The sequence below is a fragment of the Castor canadensis genome, chromosome 17 (assembly GCF_047511655.1).
Source record: "Castor canadensis chromosome 17, mCasCan1.hap1v2, whole genome shotgun sequence".
NCBI lineage: Eukaryota > Metazoa > Chordata > Mammalia > Rodentia > Castoridae > Castor > Castor canadensis.
The window spans coordinates 9,315,945-9,337,375 of record NC_133402.1 but is presented as its reverse complement, the minus strand read 5'-3'; the positions used below and the strand labels follow the sequence as shown (position 1 = coordinate 9,337,375).

General features: G+C 55.3%; 1 protein-coding gene across 1 annotated transcript in view; it reads left to right on the top strand.

Moving 5' to 3' along the window:
* LOC109688732 (uncharacterized) overlaps positions 1–21,431 on the top strand; it is a 75,338-nt gene that overhangs the window by 21,757 nt on the left and 32,150 nt on the right. The window contains 20 exon segments of the mRNA XM_074060259.1: positions 1,786–1,852; positions 2,463–2,655; positions 2,789–2,891; positions 2,893–3,039; positions 4,119–4,173; positions 4,175–4,220; positions 5,824–5,926; positions 5,928–5,980; positions 6,804–6,957; positions 8,396–8,559; positions 9,107–9,321; positions 12,623–12,710; positions 12,713–12,780; positions 13,252–13,312; positions 13,582–13,640; positions 13,741–13,875; positions 14,054–14,315; positions 16,588–16,731; positions 16,807–16,906; positions 19,228–19,432. Of these exon segments, the coding sequence (XP_073916360.1) occupies positions 1,786–1,852; positions 2,463–2,655; positions 2,789–2,891; positions 2,893–3,039; positions 4,119–4,173; positions 4,175–4,220; positions 5,824–5,926; positions 5,928–5,980; positions 6,804–6,957; positions 8,396–8,559; positions 9,107–9,321; positions 12,623–12,710; positions 12,713–12,780; positions 13,252–13,312; positions 13,582–13,640; positions 13,741–13,875; positions 14,054–14,315; positions 16,588–16,731; positions 16,807–16,906; positions 19,228–19,432 (2,422 nt within the window).

Here is a 21,431-nt window from a genome sequence, read left to right as displayed (position 1 = left end):
ACATCTCATCCATTGATTTTTCTAGTGAGCACTTTCTGTCCCCAGGGTCACCTGCCTCCTGGTTCCTCTTCTGTCAGATGCATGTTGGCTTCACCTTTGGGGAGGGCTACTTTGGAGTAGGTGACTGAGCTCAAAGTCACATTGGATGGGAGAAATCAGAAAGGGTCGTAGGCTTAAGGATGATTTTGTTTTTCCATTGAGAAATGACTCAGCAAAGAGTGGCGGTCTTAGACCTTGTTTTGTTTTGTTTCGTTTTGTTGGCAGTGCTGGTGATGCTCTGGAATTCTCGGGTGGTCAGGGTCCCTGTCCTGTGCTTAGATAGAAATCAAAGGCAGGAACTCAAGCAAAGATCAAAGGAATTTTATTTGCAGAGAAGCAACAGAGAAGGTCACACGGACAGACACACATGGGACCCAGAATCTGTTAGTCCCCTGAGTCGGGTTGGGCGTCGGGTTTTATAGTTTTTTATAGGAGTGTGTTTCTGCACGAAGATTTTGGCGTGAAAAGACAGGCATCCCCCCCCCCCAGCTAATCGCCATCTTTGGGGAACACATGGACTTCCTGCAGTCCACCCTTCACTGGAGTTGGAACTCAAGGCCTACACCTTGAGCCGCTCTACCAGCCATTTTTAGTGAAGGGTTTTTTTCAAGATAGGGTCTCAGGAACTTTTTGCCAGGGCTGGCTTTGAACCTCGATCCTCCCCATCTCTGCCTCTTGAGTAGCTGGGATTATAGGCGTGAGCCACTGGCACCTGGCTTAGACTTTCAAGCGAATCGAACCCCTCGGAGTTAGATTTCTGCATCTCGTCTGATTCTTGTGAAAATGAGGCAGGCTGGCCTTGTGGACACATCCCAGGGTAGCCAGTGATGGAGCCAGCCAGGTCCCTACCCTCCGAACCACTTCCACAAGGGCCTGATGTTGTCACACTGTCCCCACAGGGCCACCCAGAGGGACCCAGGAGGCCTTCCTGTGGGCCAAGCTGCAGAAGGCAGGCTTTTGTCCCACCGAGGCAGCCTGCTCTGCCTGGCAGCCTTTCTGGGCACAGCAGGCGGCAGGGCCCCCTGGCAGGCAGGCTGTCCTCATCCTCCCTTGTCTGAGCACTTCTCCGTCTTCACTGCCCCATTCCTGTCCGGGTTAAGGAAACAAGGTTTATTTTCTTTGGCCAAATATAGAAAAAAATTGAATGTGCTACACACTGTCCTGGCTTTTCACAAAGACACACAGTGGGACACACACCAAGACTCACCCACCCTGAGACTCTCACGCACCCTGAGATGTAGGTTCCACACGCACATGACACATGGCATGGAACCGCAACCGTGCTGACGCCCAGGGAAGGACACAGAGATCCACACACGCTGATGCAGGCACTCGAGGCCTGCCCCTCCCCGGGATGCTCACAGGGGACGAGCAGGGACACACGCCACGCGGTACGACATTGCAAGACACACACACAATGGGGCATGCACACCAAGACCTGCACGCGTGTGGCGTACACGGGTGCACCATGCCTGTGCACAAAGGCACATACTGAGACCTGTGCGTCCACACAACAGAAAGTTCACACACAGTGCCATCAGGGAACGGCCATCTGCTCCTGGACACCAGGTTCTATGGGACTTGCGCAGACACTGATGGAATGAACTCAGGGCTGTGTTCACCTGCTGTTTGCAGGCAGCTGGTAGCTTAAACGAGCTGTTGCCAGAATTAAAAGATTCAGGTTTGCATTTAGGGAAGTTATAACAAAATATGGGAAACACAGCACTTCCTGGTCACCTCCTACAGGTACTGCGAGCTTCTTTCTGGTGATGGTGGCCGGGTTGCCTGCTGGGACAGCCCCCTCGGTCCCACGGTGGGAGGCAGGCCCTGCAGCTGTGGCCCTGCTCCCCTGCTTTGGTCTCCTTAGGAACACAGAAGAAGGACTGTGACCTCCCCTTGGGGATCCCAGCAGGAAAGTGACCAGATGCTGGCTCCCTCGCTTTGCCATTTGGTGCAGAGAGAACCCCGGCTTTGTTTGTCACGTGTCACATATCCTGGGAAGTTCAGGAAAGCTCTTCTGCCAGGTGAGGTGGGGTCGGGCCCTTCGTGCAGGATTTTCTTGAGTCCTCCTGGGCACCTGCACCCTACTGTCTGACACTGGTGACTTAGACCGGCTGTGCTCCACCTCGGCACTGCTGTCACTTGAAGCTGGGTAACTGTCACAGGGGTGGGGAGACTGTCCTGTGTATCAGAGACCATTAAATGGCATTCCTGGTCTCTGTCCCAACCAATAGCGCCCTTCCCTACCTCTGAGTGATGGCCAAAAATGTCTGCAGCTATGGCTGACTGTTCCTCTCCCCGCTCTTGAGCCTATGGGGTGGTTCTACCTGACTGCCCTTAAAGGCCTTTGCGGTCCCTCTGAGATGCTCCCTATATGACCCATGTGTCCACATCCTCAGGGGAGGGGACCAGGTCCCAGGTAGATCTGTGTGTTCGGCCGGGGAGAGGCCTTGGTCCTCGACATCTCAGCCCTGGTGCACAACCTCTGTGCTGCTCTGGACGGGCCCTGTGCACAGCTGCCTGGTGTCAACTCCCTCGTGGCAATCCTGGGAGAGGCCTTGGGTGCAAACCGTACCTTCCAGGAGCCCTTGGGTGGCAGCCAGGTGAGCCTGGCTGGTGTCTGGGCCCTGGCCCCAGGCCTGAGCCTGGCAAGCAAGTCCAGGGGGCGTGGGGGGAGGATGTTGGGGGACGGTGGGGCCAGGCGTCCTCCCCCAGCCTCAGGTCCCCTCTCTGTCCCTTTCAGCTCCAGCTCATGCTGAAGGCAATGCCGGCCTGGCTGCCACAGTCTTTGTCCCCATGCTGAGTGCCCGTGCCTCCCCGAGTGGCACCCCTGAGATCCGGCTGGCAGCTGTCCTTCCGGAGGGTCCCCTGCTCCGTGCACGTGAGCTCCTGTGCCCGTTCACTGGGGTCGCGACTGTGCAGTGGGCGTTCTGAGCAGTCTGTGAGTCACGTATCTACTGAACACGGGCTGTGCACAGGCTATACTGGGACAGGCACCCGGTGAGCAGGTGCCTGGCCCTCGGTTCTTCCAGAGCCTCTGCCTGGTGGGGAGGAGGCAGACTATTCACCAGAGCATCACAGGTGAGCAAACGGTTACAGCACCGTCACGGGTCCAGACCCTCCAGTGCGGGGACGGCAGACCGCAGGCCACAGGCCGCTTCCTGGTCTGTTTTTATAAATAAAGTTTTATTGGCACACTCATTTACTGGTTACCTGCTTTGTAGCTACAACTGCAGAGCTGAGTCTTTGCCAGAGAGCTAGTGTAACCATCTGTCCCTTTAGGGAATGTTTGCTGACCCTTGGACAAATGGTCTCCTGTTGCTCAGAGTCAATTCCAGTGGAATTGCTCTCTGTGTTGTTCCCAGCCCTGCCTCAGGCCCTTTGCACACACTGTTCCCCCTCTTTTCCTGGAACTTCCCCCCATATGTCCCCAGCCTTAGTCCTCCATCTCCCATACATTTGCTGGAAAGTTACGCCCACAGCAAAGTCTCCCTTGACTATTTGGCCTGAACTTGAACTTCCAAGGCAGGGCTCCCAGGCCTCCAGCCCGGCTCCCCCATGGCATGGTTCTTGGTTAGTGACCATCACCACCTAACATGCTGCACGTATCTTACCTGTTCATCTTGTTCGCCGTGCTGGCACAGGAGCACCAGGTGGACGGGGACAGGGTTGGTCTTGCTCACAGCTGTCATCCGGCCTCACTAGGCAGGCGCATCGGAGGTGCTCAGGATGTACCTGGTGTGTGAAGAGGTAGGGGGATGGCTGTGCTGGGAAGGAAGGGGGAGTTGCAGTGTGGGGAGCAGGGGTTGCTTAGGAAGGGGTCTGGGGGCACCAAAACACTTATATTTCAGGTGTGGGCTGTTTTTGTAAATAAAGTTTTATTGGAATGCAGCCTTGCACACCTGCTTACATTGATGCCCATGGAGACTGAGGAGGACTGGGTGTAGATGTGATTGGCTTGGCCCTTGCCACCTCCCGCAGCTGGGCTGCGTGGCAAGCGTGTGGGGAGGCCGCCCAAGAGCTGCCTTAGGGGACAGGCCAGGGCCACACACTGGGTGACAGCCTTCCTTCTGCCCAAGCCAGCGATCCACGCTGTCCTGCCTGTCCCAAGCCCCAGGGGAGGACACGGAGCTCTGCCATCAATGCCTACCTGGCCCTGGCGAGGTGTCCGGGGGAGGAGGGTGAGTGGGGCGAGGGTGGGGAGTTGGGGTGCAGGGCGTCTAGGGGCTTCCTCTCCCACCCCTCTTACTGCACCATCTGGACAAGCGGCCCTGGGTGCCCCTCCCCTGCGTGGAAATTCCTGTCTCTGGGACCTTGTCTCTCCTCTCATGTCCTCAGTTTCCTCATCTGTGACACAGGATGGGAGCTGCTGAGGTCCCATCTCACTGTGGCCAGGTCACACCACAGTCCCCTAAAGAGACTCCAGACAGAGGAGGGACGGGTGTCTATGAATCTCACCTCCTTTCTGGGGTCAGCGAGCTCCCTGCCCCCTCCTTTTTTAGCAGGACTGGGATGTGAACTCAGGGCTTCATTATCACAAAGCAGGTGACCGCTCGAGCCACACCTCCAGCCCATTTTGCTGTGGTTATTTTGGAGATGGAGAGAGGGGTCTCGTGAGCTGTTTGCCTGGGTTGATCTTGAACCTTGGTGATCCTGATCCAGCCTCCAAAGTAGCTAGGATTACAGGTATGAGCACCAGTGCCCAGCAGTGAGCTCCCCTTAAGCAGGGAACACAGGTATTGATCCTAAAGATAAGCCACCATGCTCAGCTAGATTTTCTGGTCTTGGGCCGTCCCCCTAGGCCCTGTGTCTTCTGCCTTTAGCGTGATTCTCCCTAAGTGGGGTGGAGATGCAAAGGACATGACTTTTGCACAGAAAAGTCTCAGGTAGGAGCTTGGGTGTGACTTGGGGGCACAGCGCTAGCCTGCATGCATAAGGTCCTGGGTTCCCCTGTCAGCACCCCAAAAAAAGAGAAGTCCAATGCAGTGCTGCTACCTTCTTAAAAAGGGGTGCTCTTAGATGATGCGGCCAGGTTCCAGACCTGGGGGTGGTGAAGGGGGGTGGGGGTTTTGTTCTGAGCTCCATCAGGGCACTGCTAAGCCCACGTCCCCCCACCCAGGGTGCCAGTCAAGGGCCGTGGGCACCAGGCTGTTTGTTAAGTAGGTGTCTTGTTTGATCTTGTTTTGTTCGAGATGGGGCCTCTCTATGTAGCCAAGGCTGGCCTCAAGGTCTTGATCCTCCTGTCTCAGCCTCCCGAGTGCTGGGATTACAGGCATGAGCCACCATGCCCAGAAGGTGGGTACCTTGTTCCTCAAAAGTCAGCCCTGTTCAGTGGTGGGCTGTTCTAGAAGCTTCCTTCTTCTGCTAGACCCTAATAGTCCCCTCTGCACTTGTTCTGGTTTCGTCTTATACCTCCAGGGACCCTCACAGGTCTCCAGAGTGAATTGCACCCCTCGTCCACCTGAAAGATAACAGCCTTTAGGTCCTGGCTGTGTTCTGGAAACAGCTATGAGATGAACTGTGACTTCATTTTACAGGTGAGGAAACTGACGCCCAGCGAGGTGGGGTGACTGTCCTGAGGTCACACAGTGAACCGGGACTTAGCCTTGGGTCTGAGTCTCATGCCAGGGTCCTTTCCCTTCTGGAAAGTTTGTCTGAGGCTCCTGGGAGGCTGCCATGTGGTCTGGTGTCAACCTGGGCTGACCGAGGCCTTTTTCTCTGGGCTGGACCAGATCCAGGCCCACGGCTCACAGCCCCACGTCCACTGCTGCCACCCCCCTGCAGTGGCCTCTTTTGTGTGGCGTCACCTTCAGCGGCTGCTGGAGACGGATGACCCCATGGAATGTGCGCTCCAGGACGCCCTCCCGGAGGACGTGCTCAGTGGGGGGTCCCTCGGAACCCCGGAAACACTCAACCTGCTCGGCCGTCACCTTCCGCTCAGGCAGGTGTATCCTGGCCCCGTCCTGCTCAGGGGCCCCAGAGGTGTGCAGAGCCCCGAGCTCAACTTCTGGGTCAGGTTCTTCCCCAGGGGCCAAATACAGGTCACCTGCTTGATGTATGTGGTCCACAGCACCTGCCACTTTGGGGAGAAGTCAAAAAGAACCAAGCATCAGCCACTTGGACTTAGGGCCATCTTTTCTCTCAACTGGATCTTTGAAATTTATTTTGTCTGTCTGTCTATCTATCTATCTATCTATCTATCTATCTTTGAGACAGGGTCTGGCTATGTTGCTCAGGCTAGCCTCCAACTCTTGATCCTTCCAGGGCTGGGATGACAGGTGTGTCCTATCATGCCTGGCTCTTATCCTTATTTTAAAAAGAAAAGTTGCGCTCACCACATTAAGAAAAAAATCTGTTTACTGTTCAGTAAAGAAGGGAATCCTAAAAGGAAATAGCAGGACCATGAAATGCTGTTGTTAAATTCTCCTGCAGTCTGTCACCTTCCTGCTGGGACTGTGAATTGCTTTTCCCTGTGTGAAGAAAGAGATCAGATTAGCATCATGGACTGCCCGTGTCATTGTTGTAATTAAGCGTGGAATCAGAAAGGAACGATCTGTGGCTGGTGTCCCTATGCCACCTCAGTCACTCTGGGTGCCTGCCTTGCTTCAGCAGGTGCAGGGGTGACATGTGGCCCTTCCCATCCTGCCCTCCCTCTGCCCCAGATAAGGCTCACAACTGTCTTTCATGGCTGGGGACTGTCATGGGTCTGGTCCTGTCTCAGGTCACTCCTCAGTGGCCGCCCCACTGGTCCTTTCTCCTCTTAGAGTCTGGCAGCCTGGGGGCCAATCTGGAGAGGACCCTCCTCTTCTCTGCCACCTCCTTCCTCCCCCATTGTGCCATGGTTAACCTGACCGTCCATGCTGGAGGAAAGGAGGCCTGTCCTAGACGGGGAGCCGAAATGATCACATCCACCCATCTGTCTGCCCCTCTGTCCTCTGCCTCTGTGTTCTACATCATCATCATCTTCTGTTTTAATTGGGACTGGAGTTTGAACTGAGAACCTCGCTCTTGCAAAGCAGATGCTATGCCACTTGAGCCACTTCTCCTGTCCCTTGTTCTACATTTTACATACATCTACCCACTCACTTTGCCACTCCTTTGTCCACCCACCTAATCATAGATGCATCCATAGGTCTGTCTATCCATCTATGTCTACCCATCTAAGCCCTCCATCCATCTTTCTATCCTCCACCCATCAACTGATACTCCCACCTTCCCATCTGTCTCTGTCTACCTTACACCCACCCATCTATCCTTACTCCCTCTCACTGACCTGTCTGTCCATCCATCCATCCTCTCATCCATCCATTTATCCATCCATCCATCCATCCATCCACCCATCCATCCATCCATCCTCCAATTCCTCCATCCCTCCATCTATCCATCCATCCATCCTCCAATCCCTCCACCCATCCATCCATCCATCCTCCAATCCCTCCATCCATCCATCCATCCATCCATCCTCCAGTCCCTCCATCCCTCCATCCATCCATCCATCCATCCTCCAATCCCTCCACCCATCCATCCATCCATCCTCCAATCCCTCCATCCACCCATCCATCCATCCATCCTCCAATCCCTCCATCCCTCCATCCATCCATCCATCCATCCTCCAATCCATCCACCCATCCATCCATCCATCCTCCAATCCCTCCCTCCATCCATCCATCCATCCTCCAGTCCCTCCATCCATCCATCCATCCATCCTCCAGTCCCTCCTTCCATCCCTCCATCCATCCATCCTCCAATCCCTCCATCCATCCATCCATCCTCCAATCCCTCGCTCCATCCATCCATCCATCCATCCATCCTCCAGTCCCTCTATCCATCCATCCTCCAATCCATCTACCCACCCACTCATCCATCCATCCATCCTCTCACCCACATTTACCCACCATCCATCCTCCCGCTAACCATTGCATGAGAATCCACCCTCTACCTGGTGTTGTACCTGGCACTGTGCTGTAGAAACCTGAGACTGCACTGGAGAGACGTGGTCCCTGTCCTGGGCTCACAGCCCGGGGAGGGAGGCGTGATAAATGAGCGGAGCCAGGGTAAGAGGGTGGCAACTGCCACAGCACGACAGGGAGGGGAGGCCAAGCATGTGCATTGTGCTTCTGAGGCGAGCGCCTTCCCGGGGGAGCAGTTGCTGCCCAGTCCCGGGAGGGGGACTACATGGAGGGGGGATCGAGGAGAATGGCCAGCTGTGGGCAGGGAGGTCACAGAAGGATGTCAGGATAGGGAGTGACATGTGATATCGGTGCCTGGCTGTCATGTGGGAGTGGACTGTGGCACCAGTGAGGGGGAGGATAGCACAGGTCTGTGTCCCTGTGTCTGATGCCCTGGGTCCCACCAGCTCCTCCCTCCGCACCCCAGAGTCTGTGGCGGTGCTCCGTGCTGTCCTAGCCCCGCGGTGGGAGGACAGGCTGGTCATCCAGACTGCGGCCTCCTTCTCTGTGGATTCTCTCCAGATGCCTCCAGAGCCTGGATGGAAGGCGAAGGAAGGAAGGGAAGCAGGTGGTGGGTGGGTGGAAGGAAAGGAGGAGGGACAACAAGGGCAGAGCAAGCAAAGGTGGAAGAGGGGCAGGATGGGCGAGGATGGGCAGGCAGAGGGAAGGAGGGACATGGGAAGGTTTCATTCATTCAGACTTCATATTTGGGGAACCATCCAGACTCTTAGGTGCCCAGTGCATGACCACAAGCCCCCGTACTCATCAGGGCTCTCAGGGGTCTTGCAAAGAAGACGCACATGTGACAGGGATTGAGGCTGTGTGGTGTAGCACATTTGGCCTGGGGTGTGGGGGACGCAGGAAGGGAGTGATTTGGACTCACGGAGGGCTTCCTAGAGGGGGTGGCTTTTAAACCAGGCCTTAAAGAATCTGTAGGAGTTCTTGCCGGTGGCACCTGTCCACTGAGTACTGCACTTGATGGATTTTCAAGGTTGTGGCTGTTACCTGAGCCCAGTGGCCCTGGGGAGCCCAGAGTTCCCATCTCAAGGCTTCTGGCCCTCATTCAAGTCCCAGACCTACGGCTCATGTGGCTTGTGACTAAACCACCTATCCCCGAGCGCCCGAGGTCCTTTCCCAGCTGGGGCTCCGGCTGGAAAACACTGAGGAGATGGTTCCCAGGCTGCTTGGCCTGAAGTCATTCTGGGGGCAAGAAAAGGACAGAGAGGCCCAGCCAGAGAAACCCCCAGGGCCAGGGCCAGGGCCAGGGCCAGGCCCAGCCAGGCCTGCGTGTCCAGGGGAAAGATCTAGAAAGATGAGAGAACTGCGGCAGAAGGTAAGGGACATGGCCATGATGCTCTGCTGGGCACACACACACCTGACCTTGTGACCGCCTCAGATGCCGGCTCCAGCCTTTACAGCTGAGCCTCAGGGGCCAGGGGATCTGGCTGCCTGTCCTCACAGGGCCATGTCACTGGCCACTGCTGAGTGGTCAGCTGTTAGCTGCCTTATGTCAAAAGTTGTTGGAAAAGTATAACCTACACCCAGGGAAGTCACCACGCCCAAGTACACAGCAGGACACGAGTCCCCATCTCCACACGCCATGTGGCCAGCACCTGGTCATCGTCAGACGCCAGGTCCCTCTGCCTCCTCTCCTAGTTAATTACCCCCGACTCCCACCGAGGTAGCCACCGAGTAACATCCCCGGGCATCAGCCGGTTCTGGTTTTAAGAGAGCGTGTTGACGTTTAACCGCACGCACACGGTACACCGCTGACACCTGCAGCGACAGTCTGGTAAATTCTGACCCAGGTGCTCTCCACAATCCTTCCTCCTGCCCTGCACTGTCCCCAGGAGTTACCGAGAGACTTTGGCTTGCTTGGTTTTTAAAAAAAACTTTTTTTGGCAGCACTGGGGTTTGAACTCAGGGCCTCACACTTGCTAGGCAGGTGTTCTTACTGCTTGAGCCACTCCACCAGCCCCCATCCTGGATCTTGATCTTCCTATGTGTGCCTCCTCCCACATATGACGGGTGTGCTTCACTGTCCCAAGCCTTTATCGATTGGGATGGGGTCTCACAAACTTTATGCCTGGTCTGGCCTGTCAGTCCTCCTGACCTCTGCCTCCCAAGTAGCTAAGATTACAGGCACGAGCTACAGCACCTGGCCTTGTATTTGCTTTAAAGACAGGGTCTTGCTATGTAGCCCAGACTGGCCTTAAACTTGCAATCCTCTTGCCTCAGCCTCCTGAATGCTGGGATTACAGGTGTTATCTGCTACACCCAGCTCTACTGCAGGGCTTTCTGTCACTATAGATTACTTTGCGTTTTCTAGAACGTTACATAAATTGCATCATTCAACACGTGTGTGTCTGTTTTTAAAGCATGTGCTTTTTTTTTTTTAACTCTGTGTCTTTCATCTTAATTATTTTGGGATTCATCCATTTTGTAAGGTATGCTGATGAGTTTCTTTTCACTGCTGAGTACACTCTACTGTACGGCTGGACTATAATTTATTCATTCAGGAGTTGATAGACTGCTCAGTGTTTGAGTTGCTGCCAGTGTTTTGCTACTAAAAATAAAGCCATGTACGGGGTGTGGGATTACGCCTGTAATCCCAGCTACCTGGGAGGTAGAGATCAGGAGGATCATGCTTAGAGGCCAGCCTGGGCAAAAAGTTAGTGAGACTCCCTTTCAACTCATAAGCCAAGCATGGTGGAGCATGCTTGTGATTCCTGCTTTGAGGGAGGTGTAGGTGGGAGGGTCCCAGTCTGAGGCCAGTGGTGAATGGAGAGAGGAGAACACCAGACTCTATCTAAAAAATGACCCAGAGCACCAAAGGGCTATGGGTAAGGCCTCAAACTACAGTCCTCCCAGTCTCAGCCTTCACGTGGCTAGGATTACAGGCATGAGCCACCGGCACCCTGGCTTCTGATTTCTAAGTATTGGATACAATTCAATCTGTAAAAAAAATGCACCCTGCATGACAAAGAGTGAAGGACTAAGAACCGTCGCTGGCCACTGGAGGCCAGGGAGGCTGGGCAGCCTGGTGCAGTGGGCCCTGCTGGGGTGGGACAGGAAGAGGACGTTAATGGGAAAACCAGTGAAGTCCAAATGAGATCTAGAGGTGTCATTTTGGTTCTCACCATGCACCCTGGTGACATCAGCTGCTAGCCACCGGGGTCAAGGCGGGGACAGGATACAGGGTGGGTGGAACCCTGTGCTGTCTTTGAACTTTTCTGTGAATCTAAAAATTTTGAGAAAAAAGTATGTAGCCTGGTGTGGGGTGCATTCCTATAATCCCAACACCTGGGAAGCTGAGGTAGGAGGATTACGGATTCAAGGCCACCTGGGCTACATAGTATAGACCCTGCCTCAAAACCAAACAGGCCCACGTCTGTCATCCCAGCTATCCAGGAGGCAGAGGGTGGGAGGATGGTGGCTCAGGCCAGCCCAACCAAAAGTTAGCAAGATCCTATCTTAACAAGAAATTTGGTGTGGCGGTGCATACCTGTAGTCCCAGCTACACAGGAGGCGCAAATAGGAGGATCACAGTCCAGACTGGCATGGGTGAAAGTGTGAGATCCTACCTGAAAAGAACTAAAGCAAAAAGGGCTGGGGGTGTGGCTCGAGAGGCAGAGCACCTGCCCAGCAAGTGCAAAGCCCTGAGTTCAAATTCCAGTACGACGCACACACAAAACAAAAAGTAAACACTGACTAAACGCTGACACGGCGGTGTGTAGAGGATGCTGAGCGGGATGGGAGGAATCACTTCTGAATTCTTGAAACGGGGCCTCACTCTGTTGCCCTGCCTGGCCTTTAACTCCCTGGCCCAAGTGCCCCGAGTAGCCGGGGCTAAGGGTGGGCATCGCTGCACCCGGCTGTGACTTCCAGTGCCCTCTGGCACAGCGGGGAATTCTAGTTGACAGTCCAACGAACAAAGTGATGGATTTGCCGGTTATCCTGACCCGGCTGTGACACGTTGGTCATGTGTTTTACATATAACCCTGGCCCCTAAATATGTACAGTTGTCACGTGTCCCTTAAAGGCCTGACACGTAGCCAGGTGTGATGGTACGTTTGTAATCCCAGCACTCCACGGGCTGACCCAGGAGGATCATGAATTCAAGTCCAGCCTGGGCTGCACAGTGGGACCATCTCAAAACCCCCCTTCTTCGTGTGGTCCAGGGTTTGAGCCACACCCCAGCCCTTTTGGCTTTCATTACTTTTCAGACAGAGTCTTGTGTTTTGTCCTGGGTCAGCCTCTGACTGCAACCCTCGTCCCTGTGCCTCCCGTGCAGCTGGGCTGACAGGCTTGTGGAACCACACCTGGCTTATGTGTTGAGATGGGGTTTTGCTAACTTTTTACCTCTGCTGGCCTCACACCTAGATCTTCCTGATCTCTGCCTCCTGAGTAGCAGGGATTACAGAGGTTCACCACCACACCTGACCTACAACCAGTTTTTAAAATTACGCACCTGCACTGCACAGGTCCGAGAAAACTTGAGGGGAGGGTAGCTTCTGTTGACCAGGAGTTTTGCAAGCCTGTGTGGCACCCCGTGAGTCCTTGGCCTTTCTAGTCACATCCCTGAAATCTGAGGGCATTGCCCTGCTAAACCCAAGCCCATTCCTTTTACTCAGCCTGGTTCTCCCTCAGGTGGCCCAGGGGTGCCAGGCCCAGCAGGCGCCAGCTGCCAGCTGAGCACGAAGGTGTGTGGACATGAGCTGAGCTCGTGCACTGTGGGGTGGCTGGGAGCCACGTGAGGCACCTGGCCCAGCTCACCAGCAGGCTGCTCAAAGTGTCCCCTCCTGCCCGCCTGCCGCCCCCACCACTTCCCCTTTGTCACTGTGACACGGAACCACAGCTCAAGTTGCCCAACTTCCCACGGCCTTGGTTTCTGCGTCTGTGAGGCTGGGATGCCTGTCTGTTTTCTTTCTTTTCTTGTGGGTCCTGGGGAGGGAGGCCCAGGGCCTTCTGCACGCTAGGCAGGCGCTGTACCACTGAGCTGCACCCCAGCCCTGAAATATGGTCAACAAATAAAAATGGCACTAGCCTGGCCTCCCCCTTTCCTCATGGGACTGTCAGGTTCCCACCCCCATGTACGCATGTGGCCACCCACGTGGCCTTGGCTGGGCCATGGACATGAGTGGCCTCAGTTTCCCCGCCTGGAACCGGGGACGATGGCCCACTGATGTCTCACCTGCTCTGCGCCGAGGGCAGCTGCCCACAGCCAGTGGCCGATGTCACAACTCCGTTTCTCTGGCCGCAGGGGCAGGAGGCGCAGGTGACCCGGAGGCTGAGCCTGGCTGTCGGGGAGCTTGTGTTTCATGGCCCGGGCTGACCCTGAACCCCTCAGCCGGGGAACTGCTGACCTGCAGCGGGGCTCGGGCTTCTCTGCGCGGTGACGTGAGGCCCGGGTAGCTGGGTGGGTCGGGATGGGGGCTGCAGAAGCTGGGGGTGCCGGGCAGAGAGGGACGCCCCACTCTGCAGACACCTGTCCTGCTGTTTTCATGCCGAGCTCAGACAGACAAAGTCACATAGCCAAGGCCTGGGATTCTGGTCTGAGGCCACAGCCCATGCTTGTCCCTTTGCCTCCCAGAGGCACCCCAAGTGCCTGCCTTAGGTCAGCTGAGCTCCTTTTTGGCCCCCTACCAGCCAGTGAGGACACAGGCTCAAGAAGTTAGGACACAGTGTGAAAGTGGGTGGCAAAATTCGTACCCTGCTCAGTCTGATCATCAGCCTGGGCATCTGTCCTTAGTCACCCGCCCCAGCTCTGGACCTGATGCAGGAATGGGGACGTCCTCCAGCACTGCTTTTTGGCAGGAAGAGCCTGGGCGTGGACTCAGAGAGCCAGGGCTCCATCATGCTGGGGTGTCCTGGATCCCAGCCACAGGCCGGTGGCTTCTCTAAGCTTCAGTGTCCCTGTCGGTCAGATGGACTGTGGTGCACAGTGCTCAGTGCACCTGGAGCTGGTGCTCAGTGGTGGCCAGGGTGGAGAAGTGCCAGGGACAATGGGGGCATTGGGCAGGCACACTGGGCTGGGCAGGGCAGTTACCGTACCTGTCCCTTAGGCCCTGCTGGAGGTCTCGGCTCAGATGGGCGAGACCGGGCTTCGGTGGGTGACCAGCGTTCATGGTACTGTCACCCTGGCTGGTGACATCCATGCGAAGCAGGGATGGGACCTCAAGGTGCTCCTTTCCCGTCCCCAGCCCTGTGGCCCTGGGGCCTCAGCATTTTTTGCCTTTTCCAAGGATTGCCCGAGGGCTGGGAGACATTTCCAGGTGTGCCTGCAGCTGCTACGAGCCCATGAGGTTCTGCTGGGCGTTCTTGTGAGTAAGTCAGGAAAGATGACCTTGGCTACCGAGCAGCTAAACAGGTGACCGCCCTTGCCAGACAAACTTGGCATGTTTTTTTCAGTTTTTTTTTTTTTTAGCTTTTTATTTATAATTTTAATTGTGGTAAAGTAGACTTAACTGAAGTCTACCATTTGAACTTTCTTTGATTGTACAGCTCTTGTGATTTCTGTGAAGATTTTTTCTGGCACTGGGGTTTGAACTCAGGGCCCTCAAGCATTCCAGGGAAGCACTCCACTTGAGCCACACTCTGGCCCTTTTGTTTGTATTTTGTCTATGAAATGGGGTCTTGCTGCCTTTGCCTGGGCTGGCCTTCAGCCTCGATCCTCCTGCCTCTGCCACCTGAGAAGCTGGGATTGCAGGCGTGTGCCCCATGCCTGGCTATGAATTTTTTTTGTGGCACGGAGGTTTGGACTCAGGGCTTTGTGCTTGCAAAGCAGGCATTCTACCTCCAGTCCTGTGAATTGCTTTTTTGTATTGTTTGTGATTTGAAAAAAAAAATTACATTGCTTCATTTTTTTTTTTATTGATGAGTAGGTATTCTTTAGATAATTGCAGGGTGTGTGTCATATTGCCCTTCCAAGATAGGAAAATGTCTTCTTTCTGGAGGACATCTGGCCTTGGGGGTATTAGTGAAGAGATGGGACCTGCAGGTGGCAGGTGTTGTGCTAGGTTCTGGAAAGTCAGAGTGACTACGCTTTAGACGCTGACAGGAGCTGGGCATGGTGGTTCACACCTGTAATCCCAGCTATGTGGGAGGCAGAGATTGGGAGAATCTTGGTTCAAGGCCAGCAGGGTTTGGAAAAGTGAGTGAGAGCCCATGTCTCTCAGATCAGAGTCTGAGTCTGAGGCTGGCCCCAGGCAAAAGCGAGAGACCCTACCTGAAACATCACTACAGCAAGAAGGGCTTGGGGCTGAAGAAGTGGTAGAGCACCTACCTAGCAAGCGTGAGGCCCTGAGTTCAAACCCCAGCACTGCCAAACCCCCAACCAACCAATAAGGAAGCACAAGGCAAGAACAAATGGTCACGGGGTTTGGGTGGTCACTTCTCAGAAGAGAGCTGCAGTCAGTCAGTGAACGCACGAAAAGGTGACCAGCAGAATTAGTCACAGGGGAACGCAAGTCAACGCCACAGTGAGCTGCCGCAGACCCGCCAGGATGGCTGACGTCACAAAGACAGGCAGTGACCAGCGTCCATGACGATGTGGACAAATTGGAGCCCTCACACATGGTTGGGGGTCATGAGATGGGGCGACTGCTTGGGAAAACCAGGTAGCAGTTCCCTGAGATGTCCCAAAGCAGGCTCACTGCAACCCATCAGTTCCACTGCCATGTGCCCAAGTAAATCAAAGCCACGTCCCCACAGACCCTGTCCGCAGGGCTGGCAGAGGGGCCCAAGCGTACAGCGCCCGCCTTGCAATCATGAGTCCCTGAGTTCAAACCCCAGTGCCATCAAAAAAAGTACTTGCACGTACAGCGTTGTTCATGATAACCCCAAAGAAATAGTCCTGGTGTCTGTCAACTGCTTTCCATAAGCGAAATGTGATCTAGCCACACAGGGAATATCACTCAGCCACAAAAAAGATGCTTTGCTCCTTGCTGCACCGCGGGGAACCTTGAAAACCTGAGTGAGGAAGCCAGCTCCGAAAGGCCATCTGGTGATGTCCTTTACGGGGACTGTCTAGACAGGCCCCAGAGGCACACAAAATAGATTAGCAATCGCCCAGGGCCGTGAGGACGGGGGTGGGGGGCTGCTTTTGAGGCGGGGTGGGGTGGGCAGTGATGGAAACTTCTTTTTGGCAGAGCTTGGGTTTCATCTTGCAGCTTTGCACTTGCCAAGCAGGCGCTCTACCGTTCGAGCCATGGGGCCAGCCATTTTGCTCAGTTTTTTGGGTGATATATCACGCTTTTACCTGGGCCAGCCTGGACTGTGGTCCTCCTACCTACATCTGCATGGCTGGGGCGACAGGCATGTGTTAGCATACCCTACTTATTGGTCAAGATAGGGTCTCACTAACTTTCTGTCTGGACTGGCCTCGAACCTCAGTCCTCCTGACCTCCAACTCCTGAGTAGCTGGGATTATAGGTGTGCAGCACCACACTTGGCTCGTTCCTACCTTGCCTTTCTGAACTTTCTCATGGTCTGGTTAGAGGACAAAGGGCCCCGCTGTCCCCTGGCTGGAGTGGAGAGCCCACAGATGCTCCAGGCCGAGCAGCATGACCGACAGGCTCCCGGGGATGGCCCTCCCCAGCTTGTCCTGCAAGTGCTGAGAGGCGGGGGACTGCCGGGCACGGCCGCACTGCTCGAGCCTCCGCATGGAGCAGCATGCACCTGAAGGTGCCGCACAACGGTCAGCTGTCCTTAGTGGCTGGTCTGCGGTGGAAGGACACATCCGGCCAGTGGCCACGTTGCTGACCTCGGGGCCTTTGCTCCTGACGTCCCCACTGCCTGCTACACCCTTCGTGTGCAGGGCTGGCCCGGACCTGCCACCTGCTGGGACCCAGCACACTGCGGTCACACCGACCTCTTGCCCTGCCATGCCAGCTCCCCACCATGAAGTCCTACCTCACGTGACAGCTGCCCACCCCGTCTGCCATTACTACTAACTCTTTCCTCTTTCCCAGACACCTCAGGGCCTTTGCACCGCCGTGCGCCTCCTGGAAAACCTTTTCTCACTCGAAACACGTTTATTACAGTTTTTTCTTGAATTAATTTTAAATTTTTTTTTATGCAAGTAATACAAAATTTAAGAGCGAGTTTGAGTCGGTCGTTGAGGCTGGCTGGGGTTTCTTTTGCGGGGGAGCTCTGCTCGTGGATGTGTTTTTAAAGGTTAAGTTCAGAAGAAGACGGAGTCTGTGCCTCGCGGCTTCCTAGGCCGTTTTGTGTACGACAGCAACCGTTGCAAATTCTTTTAGCTGTGTCCTCAGTTACGACTCTTAAAATAGCACAATCACGCTGTTCTCTCTCTTCCTGTTTCTGGCGGTACTGGGGTTTGAACTCGGGGCCTTGCACTTGCTAGGCAGGCGCTCTCCTACACGAGCCGTGCCCCAAGCCCCTGGCTTGTTTCTGAGATAGGCTCCTGCTAACCTTTATCTCAAATAGCAGTGCTCCTATCTGCCTCCCAGAGAGCTGGGATTACAGGAATGTGTCACCATGCCCAGTACCATACTGTCCTGTCTTGAGTTTTCTGCTTCAGAATGCTCCCTAGATCTCTTACGAGAGTGGGCGGTGATTTCACTCTTGAGGGATCAAAAATTATTTCCCCTGTTCATTAGCGTCAGGGCCCTGGGCGGCTTCCTCGTCTCTTCCTAGCTTCTGGAGGTGGCCGGCAACAGTTGGTTTCCCTTGGCTGACAGTTGCATCACTCCACTTGTCACCTGTCATCCTCCCGGTGTGCATATCCTGGTCTACGTCCCCCTCTTCTTGTAAAGACACCGAAGGGCCACTGTAGTCCAGTGTGACCTCATCTTGACTAATTACATCCGCAGTGACCCCATGGCCGCTTAGGACACATTTTGAAGTGTTGGGGGCTTGAGCGGACGTCTTTGGTGGTGTGCACACATTCTGGGTCTGCCCGAGGGATTTGCGGGCTGCAGCGCCCTACAGTGCACTCGTTTTCCCTCGGGATTTCCAAGGCGTCGGTCGCTCTGCTGCTGTTTCGAGGGTTTTGGGAATTCTGGCATCGGCGCTGTTTGGACGCAGCCCTTTCCTCCGATCTTAGCGGCTTCTGTCTCAGCCCGGGGTCTCGAAACGTCACTCTGCTGCAGGGCTAGTTCGGTCCCGTCTTTGGCTCTGGGTAATTTTCTTGTAGGGTTTCTTTGATGGTTTCCTTCCCCTCTGGGCTCTGCGGCTCCTACTGGTCAGAAGTGCGGATTGGGACGCTTTGACGTTCGTTCTTCTTTCTCTTCTGTCCCGTCTTTGTCTTTTGTTCTGTCCAGGGCCTGATCTCCTTGGTTTCCTCTGCCAGCTCTTCTACCTGCATTTGAATTTTGATTAGCTTGCATTTTTCAGCAGCTCTCTGTCTCTCTGTGAACAATTCTGGGGTTTGAACTCAGGGCCTCAGCAGGTGCTTTACCACTTGAGCCCTTTCTCTTTGGGTTTTTTTTTTTTTTTTTTGCATAGAGTCTTGCTTTTTTGCTTGGGGCAGGCCTGAATGCGCTCTTCCTTCTTATGGCCTCCCACATAGCTGGGACGACAGGCCTGAACAACCACACCCAGCTTGTTTGTTGAGATGGGGTCTCACTAACTTTGTGCTCAGGCTGGGCTTGAACAGCTGTCCTCCCAATCGCTGCCTCCCTGTGCTAGAATGACAGGGACTCCTGCTTAACAAGAGCTTCATCTGCCTCCTCTTCCTGTGACTGGTCTTTACCCCACTTTGCGTGTGACCTACGAGGCCATGCCTCATCCCCGTCCTGGGCCCTTTCCCCTCTTCCAGCATTTCCTGTTTTCATAACATAATTACACAAAGATCTCAAACACCCAGCAGAACGGGAAGAATTGCGCAGTGCACAACCCCATCCTCTGGGCCACAGGCCATGTGCCAGGTGCCATCCTGTTCCCGGCTCCCCTGGCCACACAGCCACCCACCCCCCCACCCTCTCCCTCTGTGTGTCATTCGGAGTAAGACTGGGACACCCGGGCACCTCCTCTCCACGGCCATGGTCCCCTAGCTAGAGCAGCATGCATGCAGCCCCAGGGCACCATCAGCTGAGTTTTGACAGGTGTGTGCACTGTGCAGTCCAAGTTCCCCTCAAGACGCCCAACGTGACCATCACTCTGGAAAGGTCCCCCGTGTCCCATCCCTGTCATTCCTGGTTTGCCCACTGTGGCTGGGATGAACCTGGGGCCTCGTGGTTCCTGCCAAGCCTTCCCCTCCCACCCCACGCTCCAGCCTCTCCCCCTCCGCCTTGCGTGGCTGGACATCCACGGCAGATGATCTCGCAGCGCACAGACTCCACTGGCCACCCTGGGCCGGGTTCCAGGCTGTGCTGGAGCTGACACTGAGCAAGGCGTGGACTCTCCTGGGCCTGGTGATCAGCGTGGCCTGCAAGAGCCACAGCAGGGAGGCCAAGGTCCAGGTGGACACAGGCCTCCGGGTAAGCGGAGCCGATCGTGCCCTGCTCCCTGGTCCCTCGGCTGTCGGCCACCAGCCCGGGCCCCCGGTTCCTGGATTCTGAGGTCTTGGTCCACACAGAAGGGAAACCAGGGCCTGCAGTCGAGGCAACTTTGGTCCAGCCAGAATTTTCAACCACTGGAACTGGTTGCTAAGTGAACTCGGGAGAAAGAACTTAAAAAAAAATCTACTTCTCTCACGTTCTTTTTATTTTACTTGGTGGCCCTGGGTTTTGAACACAGAGCCTTGAGCTTGCAAGGCTGGTGTTCTACCACTGAGCCACACTGCAGCCCTCTTTTCTTCAGTTTTTCGGATAGGGTCTCATACTTTTGCCTGACCGGCCTCAGACTGTGACCCTGCTGAGACCACAGGTGTGTGTGGTTTCACTAATTTTTGCCCAGGCTGGCCTTAAGCCACAGTCTTCCTGCCTTGGTCTCATGAGTAGCTGGGATTACAGACTTGAACTCCCATGCCTGGCCTTTGTGTTCTGAGACAGGCTTTCACTATGTAGCCCAGGCTGGCCCCAAACTCATGGTTCTCCTGCCTCAGCCTCCTGAGTGCTGGGATTACAGACATGTGCCATCACACCAGGCTAAGATTTTCCATATTCTTGCTTGGTAGCTGATGAGAAGTGAGAAAGCCTGAAAGCAGGTCAGACAGGCACACATGAGGCTTTTGCAGAAGACCAGAGTGAAAACTTCAAGGACACAGCACAGTTGCCTGCACACCAGCGGCTTGCCGTGAGGAAGCATCTTAATTTGCATGGGCTCAGCACTGGAGCTCAACAGTGGTAGGAAGCATTGTCCTCTGGGCTGTGCCCCGGGGAGCCTGGAATGCAGCCAACTCCACTCCTGGGACAATGCGTGGACACAGGAGGTCCAGCCTGCCTTGGCCTGGTGGGGGCAGCACAGCTCTTGGCAGGACAGGGGCTGGGTGGTGCCAGGGCAGTGTGGAATTCCTGTGGATCTCGGGGCTCTGGGGAAGTGGCTAGGTGGTAGGCAGAGCCAGGGCAGGAGTGAGGAGGTGGTGGCTGGCTCCCATGGGTGACCCAGCCGGTGGACACAGTGGCCGGGAGGCATCCAGACCCCAGAGCCACTGGACTTGCTGATGGGCCGGCAGTGGGAGGAAGGAGAGGAGACAGTGACTACAGTTTTGTCCCGAGCCCTGTGGGAGGAAAAGCCATTTGCTGGATGGGGAAACTTGTGTGGGGGCCACAGACATGGGGAACAAGGTGTCACAGAGCTCTAGCATTTGGCTGGAGGCTCAGCAATGCCCAAACTCATCCTGGCCCCATCAGCCTGTGAGTGAGAGGTGTGAGCAAGGGGACAGCGGCCAGCTGTGATCTGGGGGCTGTGTGGGGCTTGATCCAGGGGCCTTGGCCATCTCCCAGCCCCGTTACACACCAGAACCACTCCAGCTTGTCTCGGGTGACGTGGGGTTTGAACTCACGCTGGCTAGGCAGGTGCTCTACCACTTGAGCCGCTCCATCAGCCCTTTTTGTGTTGGCTGTCTTTGAGATGGGGTCTCCCTTTATGCCCAGGCCAGTCTGGACCACAATCCTATATCCGTCTCCCAAGTAGCCATGGTGCTCGGCCTGAGCCTCGGTTTATTCATTTCTGAAATGGACCCAGCACATTAACTCAGGGTCTGGTGTAGACTTGACCTCCATGAGCCTGAAGCTGAAGTGTGTGACCCTTGGGGGTCCTGGGAGGTCTGGGGGTGGCAGTTACCCAGGGAACCTGTGGTCCAGCTCAGCAGCCCTTCTGGTCATCTCTGGGGCTCCAGGCAGCTGGGGACAGGGCTGTCCTCATCCCTCCCAAGCCAGGAGGTCAGCAGCTCCCACCAGTCCAGCTCTTCCCTCCCCCCCCCCCGCCTGGTTCTCAGTGCGGCCCCAGAAGACACATGTGTCCCTGGTAGCTCTGGGGACCGGCACTAGGGCAAGCTGGAGGAGCTGAGGTGTGGCAGGACTTTGCACCGGAAGC